At 45.6% G+C, this 16646-nt stretch overlaps 2 protein-coding genes across 2 annotated transcripts; one reads left to right on the top strand and one right to left on the bottom strand.

The window, feature by feature from the left end:
- The first annotated feature begins 938 nt into the window (after positions 1 to 938).
- Positions 939 to 3086, top strand: LOC112085992 (uncharacterized protein At3g60930, chloroplastic-like). The gene is made up of 6 exons (XM_024154809.1): positions 939 to 1133; positions 1209 to 1601; positions 1662 to 1842; positions 1931 to 2251; positions 2316 to 2656; positions 2727 to 3086. Exons 1-6 carry the CDS (start codon positions 939 to 941, stop codon positions 3084 to 3086), a joined length of 1791 nt encoding a protein of 596 aa, XP_024010577.1.
- A 12648-nt stretch (positions 3087 to 15734) lies between these two features.
- LOC112085991 lies at positions 15735 to 16472 on the bottom strand. Its single transcript, XM_024154808.1, has one exon. It carries the CDS (start codon positions 16470 to 16472, stop codon positions 15735 to 15737), a length of 738 nt encoding a protein of 245 aa, XP_024010576.1.
- Between the last annotated feature and the right edge of the window lie 174 nt (positions 16473 to 16646).

The following is a 16646-nucleotide window of genomic DNA, read 5'->3' as shown; positions in this document are numbered from 1 at the left end:
CGTAGTGCCGAGCTATGTTTAGCGACAAGGCGTGTCAAGATAAGAGATAATGTCGAGCCGTTTTGTTAACGACGAGGCGTGGCGCAATCTGTGCTGCTTGATGAGATATCTTTAGGAAAAGGATTGTACGCGAGGCAATTTGCGAAAGTTATGCCGAGCCGAATAAACGACAAGGCGTTTTGTAAAAGTTATGCCGAGTCGAATAAACGACAAGGCGTTTTGTGAAAGTTATGCCGAGCCGAATAAACGACGAGGCGTTTTGTAAAAGTTATGCCGAGCCGAATAAACGACAAGGCGTTTTGTAAAAGTTATGCCGAGCCGAATAAACGATGAGGCGTTTTGTGAAAGTTATGCTGAGCCGCATAAACGACGAGGCGTTTTGTGAAAGTTATGCCGAGCCGAATAAACGATGAGGTGTTTTTTTCGAAGAAGATTGCCGAGCCGTTTCGCGTTAAGGATAACGACGAGGCGTTCTTATGAAATTGTCGAGCCGTATCGACAAAGCATGGTTCGGTTCGCACAGCTTGATAAGATATTCTCAGATAACCATAGCTGTGTCATGTGCTCGGTTTATCTGGACATAGCGGCTGTTAGTTCTTTCCAAGGCATCTTGAGTGTTGGCGTGTATGATGGACGCGCCAAGAGGTTACGCATTTGCCGCGGACTTCACGCGCCCCCATTGAACACCTTTGCGCCATCCCGAGGTCCACGCAGACTTCATGCGCTTTGGTTTTCCTATAAATAGGTGAGCTCCTTCGTTCCTTCTCATAATCTTCAGATCCATTCGTTTTCACTAAAAGGTAGCTCACCCTTCTCTCTTCTATCTCTCTCTAGTTTATTTATTTTTCGGCTAGGGTTCCGAGGTCTCTGCCGCCTCAGATCTTTTTCTGACGAAAGTTGGCCGGGTAGAATTGTATTTTCCGTTCCAGCTGTAAATCATGTCGAACCATTCCAACGATTCATTAGATTCACTCTTTAACTACGGGCCGAGCCGTGTAGACGCCGAGGCGAGAGGTGTAACAGGGTCCTCCGAGGCGTCTATCTCGCCGAGCCCTTCCAACCGTTCATCCGAAAGCAACGAGGCGCTCGCTCTCCAGATGACGAGCCGTCGGTTTCGACGAGCCGCCCTCAAGGTCCTGCTCTCGACAAAGATGTTAATCATGCCGCAGTGAAAGCCGAGGAGGAAGCGTTTCCCTTTGATCTGTTAGGAGGAAGCGTTTCTCTCTGATCTGTTCGAGGCGAAGCGTGAATTAGAACGTCTCATGGCATCCCGAGGTGCTTCTTCATCTGGGCGAGGGAAGCCAAAACGAGTGAAAAGACAAAAACCTGACCCGCCCGGCTCTACGCTCTCCTCCCCTGACTCACTCGAATCATTGAGATGTCATTTCGGGATATCCGAGGCGGTAGAGTTCGTCCTTCCGGAGAAGAATGATCGAGCCGACAAACCCCCTGAGAATCAATTTACTCTGTACGAGGCGTTCTTTGAGCTTTGTTTTCTCTGGTTCCCGATCTGCGGAGTTATCCTTGAGTACCTCTGGAAACATGGGATCTCAATCGGGCAGATCATGCCGAGGGGTCTGCGGCACATGATCGGTATTCTGGTTTGAAGTTTTGAATGCGGGCTCGATATCGAACTGAATCACCTGCTAAACTTTTTGGAGATCAGAAAAGCTCCGAAGGGAGACAGATTTTACATCTCCAACAAGTCCAACCGCCAGATCATAGGTGGTTTTCCAAGCAAGGATCAGTTTTGGACCGAGCGCTTCTTCTATGTCTTGGTGAACGAGGCGTCAGTTGGCGAGGATTACGTTCAAAAAACCAAGACCGCTTGGGGACCACTTGGTAGCCGATCCGAAGCTTTGCCTCGGCTCGAACTGTTATTGTATAATCTTCCCTTACTGAGCTGATTATTTTTGTGTTGTTTTTGCAGTTCAGAACATTCTTCCCCCAATTCTCGACGACCTCTTTGTTGTCCGAGATTCTCTTGCGGCTCGGAGAGTTAATTGGAGGAAGCATTTTTCATTCGAGAGAGTGGAAAGAGCACGAGCCATTCTTGCCGGAGTTCCTGTTAGCTCTTCGTCTTCAAATTCCTCACTAGACACAAGGGAGAAAATGGTGATCATTACACTTAGAGATAAGAAAAGGCGTGAAGAAGAAGAAGCTGCGAGACGAGCCGCTAAGGCAGCTCAAACAGAGGCTGAGGCTGTCCCTCAGGATGATCCGCCGAGCCGTGGAGGCAAACGTTACCGAGGTAACCGAGAAAGAAGCAGCGCCCGAGGTGGAACCGGGCGAAATTATTCCCGAGGCGCCCAAAGATGACTCTGCGGCGCGGAGTAAAACTCCTTCCAACTCGGCTATTCTGGCTCTTCCAAAGTCATCGAGGCCCCCGACTTGGGTTTTACAGAAGCATGATTCTGGCCGAAAACATTCGGCCGCTGATAAGGGGAAGGGCATAGCTATCCAAAAGGACGAGCCGGCCAAGAAGAAGCGCAAGCAGGCTCCCGGTGATCCCGCTTCACGCAAACTGGTCGTCGACGACCCTGACGCCTCGGCAATGATGTTTGCACGTGTTAACAATGTGAATACGCGTCTTCCTCCTCTTGAGAAGCTGAGGAGACCGAGGTCGTATGGCGCGATGGCACAGCGCGGTACCAAGGTATGTTCTGTTTACTCTCCTTATTTTATCAAATTCTTACTAAGTGTTTAACGCGTATTATTCTTTGCAGTTTGTAGCGGCCATCAACGAGCTGATGGTTGAATACGAGGCGGACCTGTCTAAGGTCGAACGTCGCCTGGACGAGGCTCGGAACGAGACTGCGGCGGCGAAGGGGAAGCTGGACGAGGCAATGACCAGGTTGTCGAGGCTAGAAGAGGAGAAGATAGTTCTTCATGCCGATATCGACAAGGTTTCCGCCTCGGTGATTCGCCTCGAGGAAACTAGGAGAGCCAAAAGCGTCGAGGTGGCGTTGCTCAAAAGGTGTATCGAGGCCAAGGATGCCTTGTTTAACGCCAAGGTCAAGCGTGCGAAGAAGGAAGCGAGGCGAGAGCTGACGGCTAAGTTTCAGGAGCGCCTTGCCAAGGTGTAGGAAGGTTTGGCCAAGCTCGAGAAGGCCAAAACCAATGAGAACGAGCTGGGGCAAATCAAGGGCAACCTTGCGATGATTGCCGATCTAAGGAAACCAGACGCCCCAACGCTCGACGACGAGGAGGCGAAGCTAAAGACCTGGGAGAGCGAGTACACCGACGACGAGGCGTATGAGCGCATTGCCTCTGAGATCCGAGGTGAGCTGGTCTTCTCGCCCGTGTTGCCAGACTCTGTAGACACCAGTCTTGGTAACGAACCACTCGAAGAGACAGCGGCCAACTTGGGTGTCGTAGATCCGACCGGATCGAATGCGGGTACGCCAGCCCTCTCGAACCTCCTTGCCGAGCGTGGAACGCAGTCCGCGGCTTGATTCTCTCCTTTTCCCTTATATCTTCTGTCTTATATGTTTTTGTACTTAAGGTTTGGATGACTTTATCTGTTTCTCGAACTTTGTATGTAACTGATGCCTGGATGGCTTTATCCACCTGACTTATTGATTTGGCTATGGTTATATTCATCTTTTCCTTGGTCGTTTTTTTTGTTGGATTTGATGCGTTTGTTCTTGATTGAATTTTTTTGACGAAAACTGTTTGTTTGGAACGAGTTATCATTATCGAGCTGTGTCGGGAATGCTTTCGATTGCTTCCCTGGCCGAACTGTTTACGAAAGATCGATAGAAAAACGGGCTAAGGGACAAGTTGTTAAGGATTCTGTTTAAGTCTAAATCCCGAGCTGGGAGTTGATTCGTGGAGTGTCTTCGTTTTAGGTAACTCTTAAAAGAAACTAAAGTTCCTTTGTGCCTTCCATCGTTAGTGTCGAGGCGTTTGAGTTAGGAAAGAGAGAAAAAGTGTGAGGCATTTCAGATCGGATTTGGTCTATGGCCGTTTGAAGCGCTAAGTTTGGATCTCCCGTTGCCGAGGTCTACGTCCTGAGACGATATCAAAGTTTGATTATAGACCGGCGTTCCCGAGGGGGTGAATGTGTTTAGCCGGGTTTTAAGGGTTCGTTCTGGTTTTAGAGAAAGCGATGTAGTCTCGACTCATAATCTCGTGTACGATGACGAACCTTGGTGACCGATACGTTTTCGGTCTTAAATTTGTATAACGCGCTTGATTTTAATCCATGGAGGATGTAACTTGCACCCTCGTCCTAGGAAAGGTGGTTAAAAGTCCATTTAGAGAACTTTGTGACTGTTGCCTCGCTGTGGCCATCAACGAGGCGAGGTGTTTGGAGACTTAGTTTGCCAAAGTGGATACAAGGACAAGTGAAAGTCCGAGGCGATCAAGTCACGATAACTTGTCGAAGTGATGAATGAACGAATTAAAAATCCGAGGCGAACATGAAATAAGTAGCTGATTTAAAACGAATGAGAAACTAGCCGAAGTGACAATGAACGAATTAGAATTCCGAGGTGAACATGAAATAAGTAGCTGGTTTAAAACGAATGAGAAACTAGCCGAAGCGACAATGAACGAATTAGAATTCCGAGGTGAACATGAAATAAGTAGCTGATTTAAAACGAACAGAAAATTGGCCGAAGTGGCAATGTTCCTAGAGACGGTAGACGAGCTAAAATTGTAGAGTTAAATGAAGGTATGTGTATACGTACCCACCCCCCCCCCCCTTTTTAGGAGGAGGGACAGCTGAACCCGTCCGAGGACGGGCTGCCTATGTATTCTTTGCAGGGATCAAGCCGTCCCGTAGTTCATGTTGACCGTGTTGTAGCCTTAGTGATAATACTTCTTCAGGTGCATTGCATTCCACGATTTTGTAATTGCTTCGTCAGCTACCGTCGCAAGTTCGTAGACTCCTGGGCAAACTACTTTTGTAATCTTGTAAGGACCTTCCCAGTTTGCTCCGAGCTTTCCTGCATTCTTCTCGGCAGTGTTTTGGAAAATGTTTCGAAGGACGAGCTCTCCTTCTTTAAATCTTCGACTGCGGACATTTTTGTTGTAGTATCTCGCCGTCGCTTGTTGGTAGTTTTGAATTCGGATTAGAGCCTGGTCGAGCCTTTCGTTGATCAAATCAAGTTTGTCCAACATCATTAAGTGATTCAAGCCTTCTTGTCCCAGTAGAAGTCTTCGTCGAATACCTGGCATTACGCATTCCGCTCCATAGACTAGAGCGAATGGAGTTTCTCCGGTGGCTCGGCGCGGAGTTGTCCGATGCGACCAAAGGACTCCTTCGAGATCATCTGCCCATCGTCCTTTCTTGGCGTCGAGCCTCTTTTTCAGACCGTCTAGGATCGTCTTGTTGGCTGCTTCGGCTTGTCCGTTCCCTTGAGCATATCTTGGCATAGATTTGCTTAAACGGATTTTCCATTTCTCGCAGAAAGCTTCGAAACGCGTCGACATGAACTGGGTTCCGTTATCGGTGACTATCTCGTAGGGGACCCCATGTCTGCAGATGATATTTTTCCAGACGAAGTGTTCGACTTGAGCATCCTTTATGCTCGCGTACGAATAGGCCTCGACCCACTTAGAAAAATAATCCGTGAGGACGAGCAGAAAGCGCTTCTGCTTTGATCGATGTCGAGGTCCAATAATATCCATCGACAATCTCATGAAAGGATAAGGTGACGAGATCGATGACAGCAGCTCGGTAGGTTGGTGAATAGTTGGCGCGTGCCGTTGACATTTCTCGCACTTCACCGTAAACTTCTCGCAGTCCTTGACCATCGTAGGCCAGAAGTAACCGTGTCGTTTTATTTTGATCGCGAGCGACCATCCGCTAGAATGGTTTCTGCTCGCGCCGCTGTGCACTTCGTGCATGATCTTTCTTGCCTCCGGTCCTTCGACTCACGTCATGAGCGGTCCTGAAAATCACCATTTAAACACCTCGCCGTCGACAAGAACATATCGCGCGGCCTGAGCCTTTAATTTGCAGGCTTCCCACTTGTTGGTTGGTACTTCCCCATCGGCGATATACACTCGGATGGCTCCGAGCCATTCTTTGTCGCAGCCGTACTCCAGCTCGGCTGGTGAGGCGTCTTCATCCATAGCGACTGCTTCGTCGTTTTCTGGTTCCTGCTCGGGAGGGTTTATCATCCGAACTCCTTCTACCTCTTCGATGCTAGGACGTTTTATGAATTCGACTAGAATTGTCTGTCGGAGATCCGGGTCTGAAGTCGAAGCAAGTGCTGCCAAGGCGTCAGCCGAGGTTTTCACCTCGGGGTATTCGTGTGAGTTCGAACTCGTCGAACTTTTGCACCAACTCTCTGACCACCTTGAGGTAAGCTCCCATTTGTCCGTCCTTCGCCTCGTATTTGCCATTGAATTGACATGCTACGAGCTGTGAATCTCAAAAGGTTCTTATCTTTCGAACTCCGATTCTCTATGCTAGTCGTATGCCGGCGATCAACGCTTCGTATTCTGCTTCGTTGTTCGAGGCGTGGATGTTCAAGCGAAAAGACTGCTCCAATATTTCTCTGGTGGGAGAGGTGAGACGGATTCCTATTCTGGAGCCGTGTTTAGACGACGATCCGTCAACGTGCAGCATCTATACTTCGTATGGGGTTGGCTCGTTCGTCGCTTCGGCCGGAAGTTCGATGAGAAAATCTGTGAGCACCTGTGATTTTGCGGACGATCTGTTTCGATACTCGATGTCGTACTCGCTTAACTCTATGGCCCACTTGGCGAGCTGGCCGGATTGGCTCGGGCTGTGTAGGATCGAGTGCAGCGGAAGTGTAGCAAGCACCACAATCGAATGTGATTGAAATACGGACGCAGCTTGCGAGCCGGGATTACGACGGCTAGGGCGACTTTCTCAATCTGGAGGTAGCGGGTCTCGGCGTCGGTCAGTGTCTGGCTGACGTAGAAAATGGGTTTTTGCTCGGATCGTTCTTCTCTTATAAGCACCCCACTCACAGCTGTAGCAGATACGGCGATGTAGAGGAAGAGAGGCTCTCCTTCAACTGGTTTCGCCAAGATCGGCGGGCTTGCCAGATAACTCTTCAATTCATGGAAATCTGCTTTGCATCGCTCGTCCCACACAAATTTCTTATTTCCCCGAAGGGTGTCGTAGAAAGGCAGGCACTTGTCGGTGGAGCGGGAAATGAACCTGTTTAGCGCAGCGACCCTTCCTGTAAGCCTTTGCACTTCTCGCTTCGTCCTTGGAGAGGGCATCTCGATTAATGCCTTGATCTGTTTGGGATTCGCTTCGATGTCTCGGTGAGTTACCAGATAGCCGAGAAACTCCCCCGAGGTGACCGCAAATCTGCACTTCGTCGGGTTCAGTTTCATGTTGTGTTTGTTCAACTGTTCGAAGCATTCTCGTCGGTCCGCGATATGATCTTTCTCTTCGAGTGATTTGACTAACATGTCGTCGATGTATACCTCCATTGTTTTTCCGAGCTGATCTGCGAACATTTTATTGACGAGCCGTTGATATGTTGCCCCTGCGTTCTTAAGTCCGAACGGCATGACTTTGTAGCAGTATATCCCGCGATCAGTTATAAATGCCGTTTTTTCCCGATCATCAGGATGCATCAGGATTTGGTTGTAGCCGGAGAATGCGTCGATAAATGTTAACAGCCTATTTCCCGCAGTGGCTTCGACGAGCCGGTCGATGTGCGACAGAGGGAAACTGTCTTTTGGACACGCCTTGTTGAGGTCAGTGAAATCTACACAGACCCGCCACTTACCGTTCTTCTTCTTCACAACCACTGGATTCGCAAGCCAGTCTGGATATTTGGCCTCGGCGATTGATCCTACTTTGAGCAATCTCTCCACTTCGTCGTTAACTGCTTTAGCTCGTTCGGGTCCGAGCTTCCTCCTTTTTTGCTTGATTGGTTTGAAGGTTGGGTCCACGTTCAGCTCGTGAAATGTGACGTCGATGCTTATGCCCGGCATATCTTCGGCTGTCTAGGCAAAAGTGTTGATGTTCTCTTTGAGGAGGGAAAGAAGTTTGCTTCTCAGAGGTTCTTCTAGTTTTGCTCCTATTTCGACGCATCGTTCTGGACGCACTTCGTCAAATGCACACCGAGTCCACTGCATCACATACCAGCTTGGTGCGTGTTTCGCGGCTCTCCGCGATCTGTAATTGCTATAAGAGTTTCGAGAGCTCGTTCGCAGGCTCTCGGTTGATAACACCGTATTTTGACCACTTTTATGGATCGTTTTGAAATACTTTTTCTATGTTTTTAATTGCTTTTAAGTATTTTTATTACGTTTTTCTAGTATTTGTAGTTCCAAGACTCTTTTCAGGTAACTTAGGGAAAAGCTTAACAAAATGGATAGAAAACCAGATTTCAGCTCAGAGTCAAATCTTCAGAAGTTCACCCCTGATTGAAGGCCTTCTCACAGTCTGATCCAGCTCAAATTTGGAGACCTTAAAGATGGAAGTATCAGCTTTCCAGTGCACTTTACAGCTTGGCAATCCAACGGTTCAATCAAATGATACGCGAAGAGCAAGATGTCCCGTAAACCAGCCGGCAAGCACTTCCACCCGCGGCCAAACACTCATTCACCACGGTCAGGAGCATCCCGACCACGGCAAAACACTCGTTCCCCGCGGTCACACTTGTCCCGACCGTGGTCATCAACCTCCGAGCCCAAAAAGCCCATTTCTGAAGCCCACATTTGGAGAAACCCTAAGTGACGTCCAGAGAGGTCTTGAGCACTATAAATACATGTCTTAGGAACCCTAAACGAGAATAACCGAATACCATCTATCATTACTTCATACTTTTATTGTTTTTGCTATAGCTTTTAGGGAGAGAGAGATTTGTTCTCTTGAACCCTTGTTCTTTCTTTTTCAATTTCGGTTTCTATTCTACTTCTTAATACTATGTCTTTGATTTCGTTCATCATGTCTGAGTAGTTTTATTGTTGAGATTAAGGGATTTTCGATGGGGATTATATGTTCGATGAGGATTCCATGAGCTTTTGAGCCGAATCTTAGAACTTTTTCTTCTGAATTCATTTTTACTGCATGAGAGTAGCGTCATGAACTACAATCTGATCCAGATGCTTGGTGACACGAAAGTGTTCATCAGGTATCAGATCTAGTTTGGGAGAGCAAAACAAACATAGGAGTGGAAACCTACCTATGGGCGATTTGTGAATTAGGACGAGTCTTAAACATAATGCATCTCTTCTCTTCCAGGGCCAGAGTGGAAACCTACTGGTCAGGGTTGAGAGAGATAGTTGTCTATGATCACGACAGTGGCGTATTCATACGTCTGTGACTCCAGTTCGAAAAGTTTAAGCTAAGATCTTATCAAATTTCCTCTCTAGCAATGTTTTGAATCGTTCGTACCCCTGAGAAAACTTCCCTGAACCCCAACGCCTTCTTTCCCATTGATTTACACCAATTTTCTTTCAAGCTTTAGTTCAATATTGTCTTTCCTTTTTAGTTCATTTTCATTTAAGCAATTAGATATCCGTTTTTTACATTTTTTGTCATTTTCGTTAAGTTTAGTTATTACGTCATTTAATTCCCGTATTCTCTTTTAATATTTCGTTTTTACATTTTAAACACACTACCAAACCCCCACTAAACCATTTGGTTCTAGACTTCCTTACTTTATACTTATTTCAAAGTCTTTTTGTAGGAAAAAATCCTTCTTCCCTGTGGATTCGATCCCTAAGTACTACAATCGATCAGCTGTGCACTTGCGGCTATTGATTTCATTTAGGGTAAAACTTGACAACCCTCGACACCCACATCAAGTCACCACTCAACATCAAGTTTTTGGCGCCGTTGCCGGGGAAGGCACGCATTTTCTTTTCTTCAAAACCCCGAGAAAGGTTAGTAAATCGACTCTAGAACCCCCTTTTCTGCAATTTTCCATTTTCGGTTATTTTGTTTCCATTTCAGAAGATATGGATCCTATAAATCGAAATATACAAAATGAGGAAGGTTTCTATAACACTCCTCAAGCCACAAGACGCAGAGAGAAGCATCTACACGATCTCTACGAAAAAAACTCAAAGCGAAGACTACACAACGTTCCAGAAGGAGCCCTACACACCTCAAATGGCAAACCCTAGATACTCTATGTATCGCCTACCTCACCAAGTTCTCCAACAAGATGAGAACGTCCAGCTCAGCAATAGACTGAGTCAGCTCGAAGGCGTGATCAGACAGTTCATAGAAGCTCAAGCAACCGCTACAACTGCTCTAAACGAAAGGATTGATGGGATATCGAAACTTTTCAATGAAAAAATCGATAACTTAGCCTCACAAGTCAATTCAATTGAAGAACGTGCAACCAAGGACGCAGCTATGATCGCTAACAGGTTCAACAGCATGGAGGAAGAGCAAGCAAAACACAACTATGAGCTTCGCAACACCAAAAAAAAAGTCATGGACCTGGATTTCAAACTTGATGACGTGGACAAAGCCCTAAACGAAGCTAAGAACGAGTCTTATGACTTTACAGTCGAAGTTTCAGAGAAGGTTTACAAAGTCATCGACAAAACCGAAGAGTTTGACTAAACCATGGACAAAGTAGTCTATGCTCTTGATGAAGTTGAAGAAAAGGTTGAGGAGATCATGCAAAGACTTGGAGAACAGATTCCAGCAACCAAAACTAAAGACTCAAGTCCAGAGAGGAAGTACATCGAGCCAGAAGACCCAGGAGACCATTCAGGAAGCAAAGGAGGAAGCAACAGCAGCAGACCAGCTCGGAGGCAAACTCCCGCGGTCGCGTTGGCTCCGACCGCGGCCAACAAGCGTTCTCCCGCGGTCGTGATGGGTCTACCCGCGGCCCATTGTCGTTTCCCCACGGTCGCGGCACCTGCAGTCAAGGCCAACCGTAAAAACGTTCCAAAACAGTCCCGTTCAGCTCATACAAGCATCTGTACGTCTGGTACACCTCCTGGGATGACTAAACCGCTTCATCAACAACTGGTTTGCTCCATAAGCACCCAAAGATCTGAAGAAGAGGACAAGTCACGGCCTTGCAACATGGCTTTGTCTTGTGAAGATGAGTATGAAGAACAATACTCTGAAGATGAAGAGTATGGATTGTTTGTAGAAGATCCAAACGCAGGATATTCCTCAGAAGATGACTCAGGAGAAATTCAATGGATCACCAACAACATCAGTAGAGAGAAGCTAATGGAGTTCAACAACGTAGTCAGGTCATTCCCTGCTCATTTAAGCTTTGATGAAATCTGGAAACTTGGTACTTCAAGGAGTCTAAATAGGATATCCATAGATACTTTATGAGAGCTCGATACATGACAACACCAGAAGCAGCTGTCTATGCGATTCACCTCAAAAATCCGGAAGAGTGCAGCCACTACACCAACAAAATCAGCAAAGAAAAGCTCGACGAATTCAATGATGTGGTTCGAAATTTGCCTGAAGGAATCACGTTTTCCAGAGCTTGCAAGGACTTTATGATAGGCCACTACTTCTGTGAGAGCAAAGAATCAATCCCTGAGATAGAAGACTTGTTCAATCATGCAAGAAAAGGTAAACCTGTTCGAACACTTCACAAAATCGAAGGTGTAGGTCAGTTTCTTATCTCTTGTTCTATTAGAGGAGAAATGTTTAAAAACGTGTTATGTGATTCTGGAGCTTGTCTTAACATGATGTCCAAGGCAATTGCTTTGAGACTTGGTATTAGACACCTGCGCAGGACTAGAGCAAAGATTAGCCTAGCTGATGATTCAAATGCAACACCTCAAGGAATAGCTCATAAAATTCCTTTGAGAATAGGAGATTGCATAGTGCATGTCGACTTCTACATTGTCGAGACGAGAGATGCAACATATCCAGTGATTCTCGGATGGTCTTTTCTAGCAACTTTCGGAGTTATAATGGACTGGCCAAACCGGAGGATTTCATTTGCTAATATCGACAAAGATGTCTTCACAGAAGCTGTCCCATACAACAGCAAAGCAGGAAAACGTTCTGCAACAGAAGAGTTTGAAGAAGAACTTTGGAGTGACAAAGAACCTGCTAGGCAAAGCAAGGAGATGTCGAAAAAGACTTGTCTCAGGACAAGGTTTTCTTCATTGGAATAAGTCACGTCCAACACCAAAAGTCGAGCTAAACGACTTAAAACAAAAGCGCTTAATGGGAGGCAACCCATTTAGGTATTGTTTTCTTTAGAATTTTTCTTTCTTTTTCTTTTGATCTTTTTCTTTTTCTTAGTTTCAGGTGTTTCTTATAAAACAAAAAAGCCAAAAAAATAAAAAAACCGAAAAAAACCAAAAAAAAGGATGGTACCTGACTGCTCGGCCCAGCAGGAACAAAGGAGAAGCAGGAAGAGGCCGCGATATAAGCCCCCGCGGTCGCAGATGTTCTGACCGCGGGAAACCTATCATCGACCGCGGTCGCGTGATCCTGACCGCGGCCAAACGCTTGGTTGCCGTGGTCGTATGGCCCCTGACCGCGGCAATTGGTTGTTGAGATCCAAACCCGACCCAAACCATCCCTTTCACCTCATTTCACCTCACCAATCACCCTCCACATCATTCATCACCTTCCACCACCTTCAACCAACTAATCACCTTCCCAAACCCCTTCGAATGAATCCGGTTCATCTCCACCAGCATCCCGGATCCAGGTAAGTTCTCTTTGTCTTTACCAATTCGATTATCTATGCATTTTTCTCATCCAATCTTGACTTGTTTCACACTGAGGACAGTGTCATTTAAGTCTGGAGGAGGATTTCATCCCTTTCTAACCACTTTTCTTTCATGAGTCTTGCATTATCTACACTTTTTGCATTTTCCTTAAAGTTTTTCAAAATCGGTTTTCAAAACAAAATACGTTTTAAAGGGAATGGTTAACATAAATCAATGATAGTTGACTGTGTGCTTTAGATTGTTCCTAGTGACATGCTCATTCATGATTTAGGACTAGAGTAGGCGGTAGCTAAGCACATTTGAAACGAAGTACCCCAGAGGAATTTGAATGATTTCGATTTAGATGAAGGGATACACTAGCTCTGTTTTATTTGGACTTAATTTGGACTTAATTTTTTCATTGAAGCATTAGACCAAGGAAACGAATCATACATTCAGGACTCCTTTATCTTTTTACCACTCTCTGTTGATCTTGAATGGCTAGTTCATCTTTAGCTAGTTCCCCACCTTAACCAATCCTCTTTCAAACCACATGCACTCTTGTTTTCTATTGTCTTATATGCAGATAAGTGCAAAAACGTTGGAGAGAAAGAGGAACGACGCAGTTTTCAGTCACCAAGGACAGAGACCTGCGATTTGCCGGAAAAGTTCCCGGAAGGATTCAACACAAGAGGAAGCTCAGTTTGCCTTAGAAAAATCTCAAATTTTGGTACAATCTCGTTCTCTAGTCTCTCTCTCTTTAAAAGACATTTCCGTTCAAAAAAAAAAAAAAATAATCCGAAAATAAGAAAAGAAAGGAAATAAAAGCCTTAGAGAGTCTAGAGAGGTCGAATTTTAAGTCCTAAGGCAACTGGAGTTCGATTTTATGGAGTTTTGGAGATTGTTTTCTGATTCCCGGAAAGAATCTAAGTCTTGGGGAATAGCTGTTTACAACAAAAAAGGAAGGATTATGCAACAACATTTGGCAAGAAGAAGTGACTGAAAACTGTGGTCATCAACAGGTCCTTATCTCTCTTGCGGTTTTGCATATTATCTTGCATCCTCCAGATCTTCAGATAACCCGAAACACTTTAACTCCACCACTTAAATAGCCCTTTAATGCCAAACGCCGTCTACCCTGGATGATGTCTTTAATGAGAACTCACTATTGAACTTAATGAATGTAGAGAGCTAGTTGACTGGAATCAAGATTTAGATTGTTTAAGTTTTGCATGACGGAAAAAGTGGACTAGTATCTCTTGTGCATTGGTGAGAATTTTCTAGACTAAGTTGTGGATTGATGCACTATCTTTGGTCCTAGTTTAGGAGTTCATGTCTATGAGATTTGTGTATTTCCTATTTTTGTTGTCACTTAACCAGTTTATGCTTTTGCTTTGTTTGAGGACAAACAAAGGTTTAAGTCTGGGGGAGTTGATAACACCGTATTTTGACCACTTTTATGTATCGTTTTGAAATACTTTTTCTATGTTTTTAATTGTTTTTAAGTACTTTTATTACGTTTTTCTAGTATTTGTAGTTCCAAGACTCTTTTCAGGTAACATAGGGAAAAGCTTAACAAAATGGATAGAAAACCAGATTTCAGCTCAGAGTCAAACCGTCAGAAGTTCACCCCTGATTGAAGGCCTTCTCACTGTCTGATCCAGCTCAAATTTGGAGACCTTAAAGATGGAAGTATCAGCTTTCCAGTGCACTTTACAGCTTGGCAATCCAACGGTTCAATCAAAAGATTCGCGAAGAGCAAGATGTCCCGTAAACCAGCCGGCAAGCACTTCCACCCGCGGCCAAACACTCATTCACCACGGTCAGGAGCATCCCGACCGCGGCAAAACACTCGTTCCCCGCGGTCACACTTGTCCCGACCACGGCCATCAACCTCCGAGCCCAAAAAGCCCATTTCTGAAGCCCACATTTGGAGAAACCCTAAGTGACGTCCAGAGAGGTCTTGAGCACTATAAATACATGTCTTAGGAACCCTAAACGAGAATAACCGAATACCATCTATCATTACTTCATACTTTTATTGTTTTTGCTTTAGCTTTTAGGGAGAGAGAGATTTGTTCTCTTGAACCCTTGTTCTTTCTTTTTCAGTTTCGGTTTCTATTCTTCTTCTTAATACTATGTCTTTGATTTCGTTCATCATGTCTGAGTAGTTTTATTGTTGGGATTAAGGGATTTTCGATGGGGATTATATGTTCGATGAGGATTACATGAGCTTTTGAGCCGAATCTTAGAACTTTTTCTTCTGAATTCGTTTTTACTGCATAAAAGTAGCGTCATGAACTACAATCTGATCCAGATGCTTGGTGACACGAAAGTGTTCATCAGGTATCAGATCTAGTTTGGGAGAGCAAAACAAACATAGGAGTGGAAACCTACCTATGGGCGATTTGTGAATTATGACGAGTCTTAAACATAATGCATCTCTTCTCTTCTAGGGCCAGAGTGGAAACCTACTGGTCAGGGTTGAGAGAGATAGTTGTCTATGATCACGACAGTGGCGTATTCATACGTCCGTGACTCCAGTTCGAAAAGTTTAAGCTAAGATCTTATCAAATTTCCTCTCTAGCAATGTTTTGAATCGTTCGTACCTTGAGAAAACTTCCCTGAACCCCAACGCCTTCTTTCCCATTGATTTACACCGATTTTCTTTCAAGCTTTAGTTCAATATTGTCTTTCCTTTTTAGTTCATCTTCATTTAAGCAATTAGATATCCGTTTCTTACATTTTTAGTCATTTTCGTTAAGTTTAGTTATTACGTCATTTAATTCCCGTATTCTCTTTTAATATTTCATTTTTACATTTTAAACACACTACCAAACCCCCACTAAACCATTTGGTTCTAGACTTCCTTACTTTATACTTATTTCAAAGGCTATTTGGAGGAAAAGATCCTCCTTCCCTGTGGATTCGATCCCTAAGTACTACAATCGATCAGCTGTGCACTTGCGGCTATTGATTTCATTTAGGGTAAAACTTGACAACCCTTGACACCCACATCAAGTCACCACTCAACATCATCGGTACGTCTTCATCTTTTTGCGATCTATGTCTGCTCGTGCATCGGTGACGGGATTCTTCAGCTTGTGCTCTGCGAAGCAGCACATTCACGACTCCTTCTGATTTCCCCAGATCGTTTTGATGCCTGCTGGAGTCGGGAATTTGAGGCAGACGTGATAGGTGGAAGGGACCGCCCTCATCGCGTTGATCCATGGAGTTCCCATAATCGCATTGTAGATTGCTGGGTGATCGGTGACGCAGAATTCGATGATCCTAGTGACTCCGCCAGCTACCACAGGGAGCCTAATTATTCCCATAGTCATCATTGTTTCTCCTGAAAATCCGGTTAGAGGTTTGGGGATCGCCGTCACCTCGGAGAGATCGATTCCCATCCTTCTGAGTGTCTCCCAGAAAATGACGTCTACCGAGCTCCCAGTATCGATGAGCACCCTCACTACATCATGATCCCTGATCGTCAGTTCGATCACCAGTGGATCGTTGTGTGGCCTATCGATTCCTGCCGTTTCCTCCTCGGCGAAGGAGATCACTGTATTCGGGATATCGGTCGGTTCTGTCCAATTTTCCTTCGCTTCGGCTCGGCGCTGATAAGCTTTGATGGAGGACATCGTATCTTGGTAATATTGAGATCCACCCATGATCATGTTGATCCTTTGCCTCGGCTCGGGTCGCTCTTCGGGTTCGCCTCTCCTGTCGCGCTTGGTGTTATCGCTCCTTCGGGGAGGATTTGCGGGTTCTGCCGCGCCGCTCGGCTCGGCTCCTTCTTTTGTTTCATTAGGGACGAGGTCTTTGAGGTTAACCGCGTTCTGGAGCTCTCCCGCCGCCATCTTATCTGCGAGTTTTGCTATAGAGTTCGGCATTGTGCCGTTGAATGCCCGTAGGTCTGGTGATACTCGCAGAATGCCTTTTCGTCGTAGTTGGTGGGCTTTCTTACCCAAGTGTTGTTGCGCGGCTCTCCTCTTCCGCGTCCAGTGCCTACTTGGTAGTTATGGGCACTTCCG

This window comes from Eutrema salsugineum, unplaced genomic scaffold (genome assembly GCF_000478725.1).
Source record: "Eutrema salsugineum unplaced genomic scaffold, Eutsalg1_0 scaffold_25, whole genome shotgun sequence".
NCBI lineage: Eukaryota > Viridiplantae > Streptophyta > Magnoliopsida > Brassicales > Brassicaceae > Eutrema > Eutrema salsugineum.
This window is presented reverse-complemented; position numbering and strand designations above follow the sequence as displayed.

Coding starts and splice junctions, on each gene's coding strand:
- LOC112085992 (XM_024154809.1), top strand. CDS start 939: ATGTCGAACCATTCCAACGATTCATTAGATTCACTCTTTAACTACGGG. Junction 1,602..1,661: donor GGCACATGATCGGTATTCTG/GTTTGAAGTTTT, acceptor AACTTTTTGGAG/ATCAGAAAAGCTCCGAAGGG. Junction 2,657..2,726: donor TGGCACAGCGCGGTACCAAG/GTATGTTCTGTT, acceptor TATTCTTTGCAG/TTTGTAGCGGCCATCAACGA.
- LOC112085991 (XM_024154808.1), bottom strand. CDS start 16,472: ATGGCGGCGGGAGAGCTCCAGAACGCGGTTAACCTCAAAGACCTCGTC.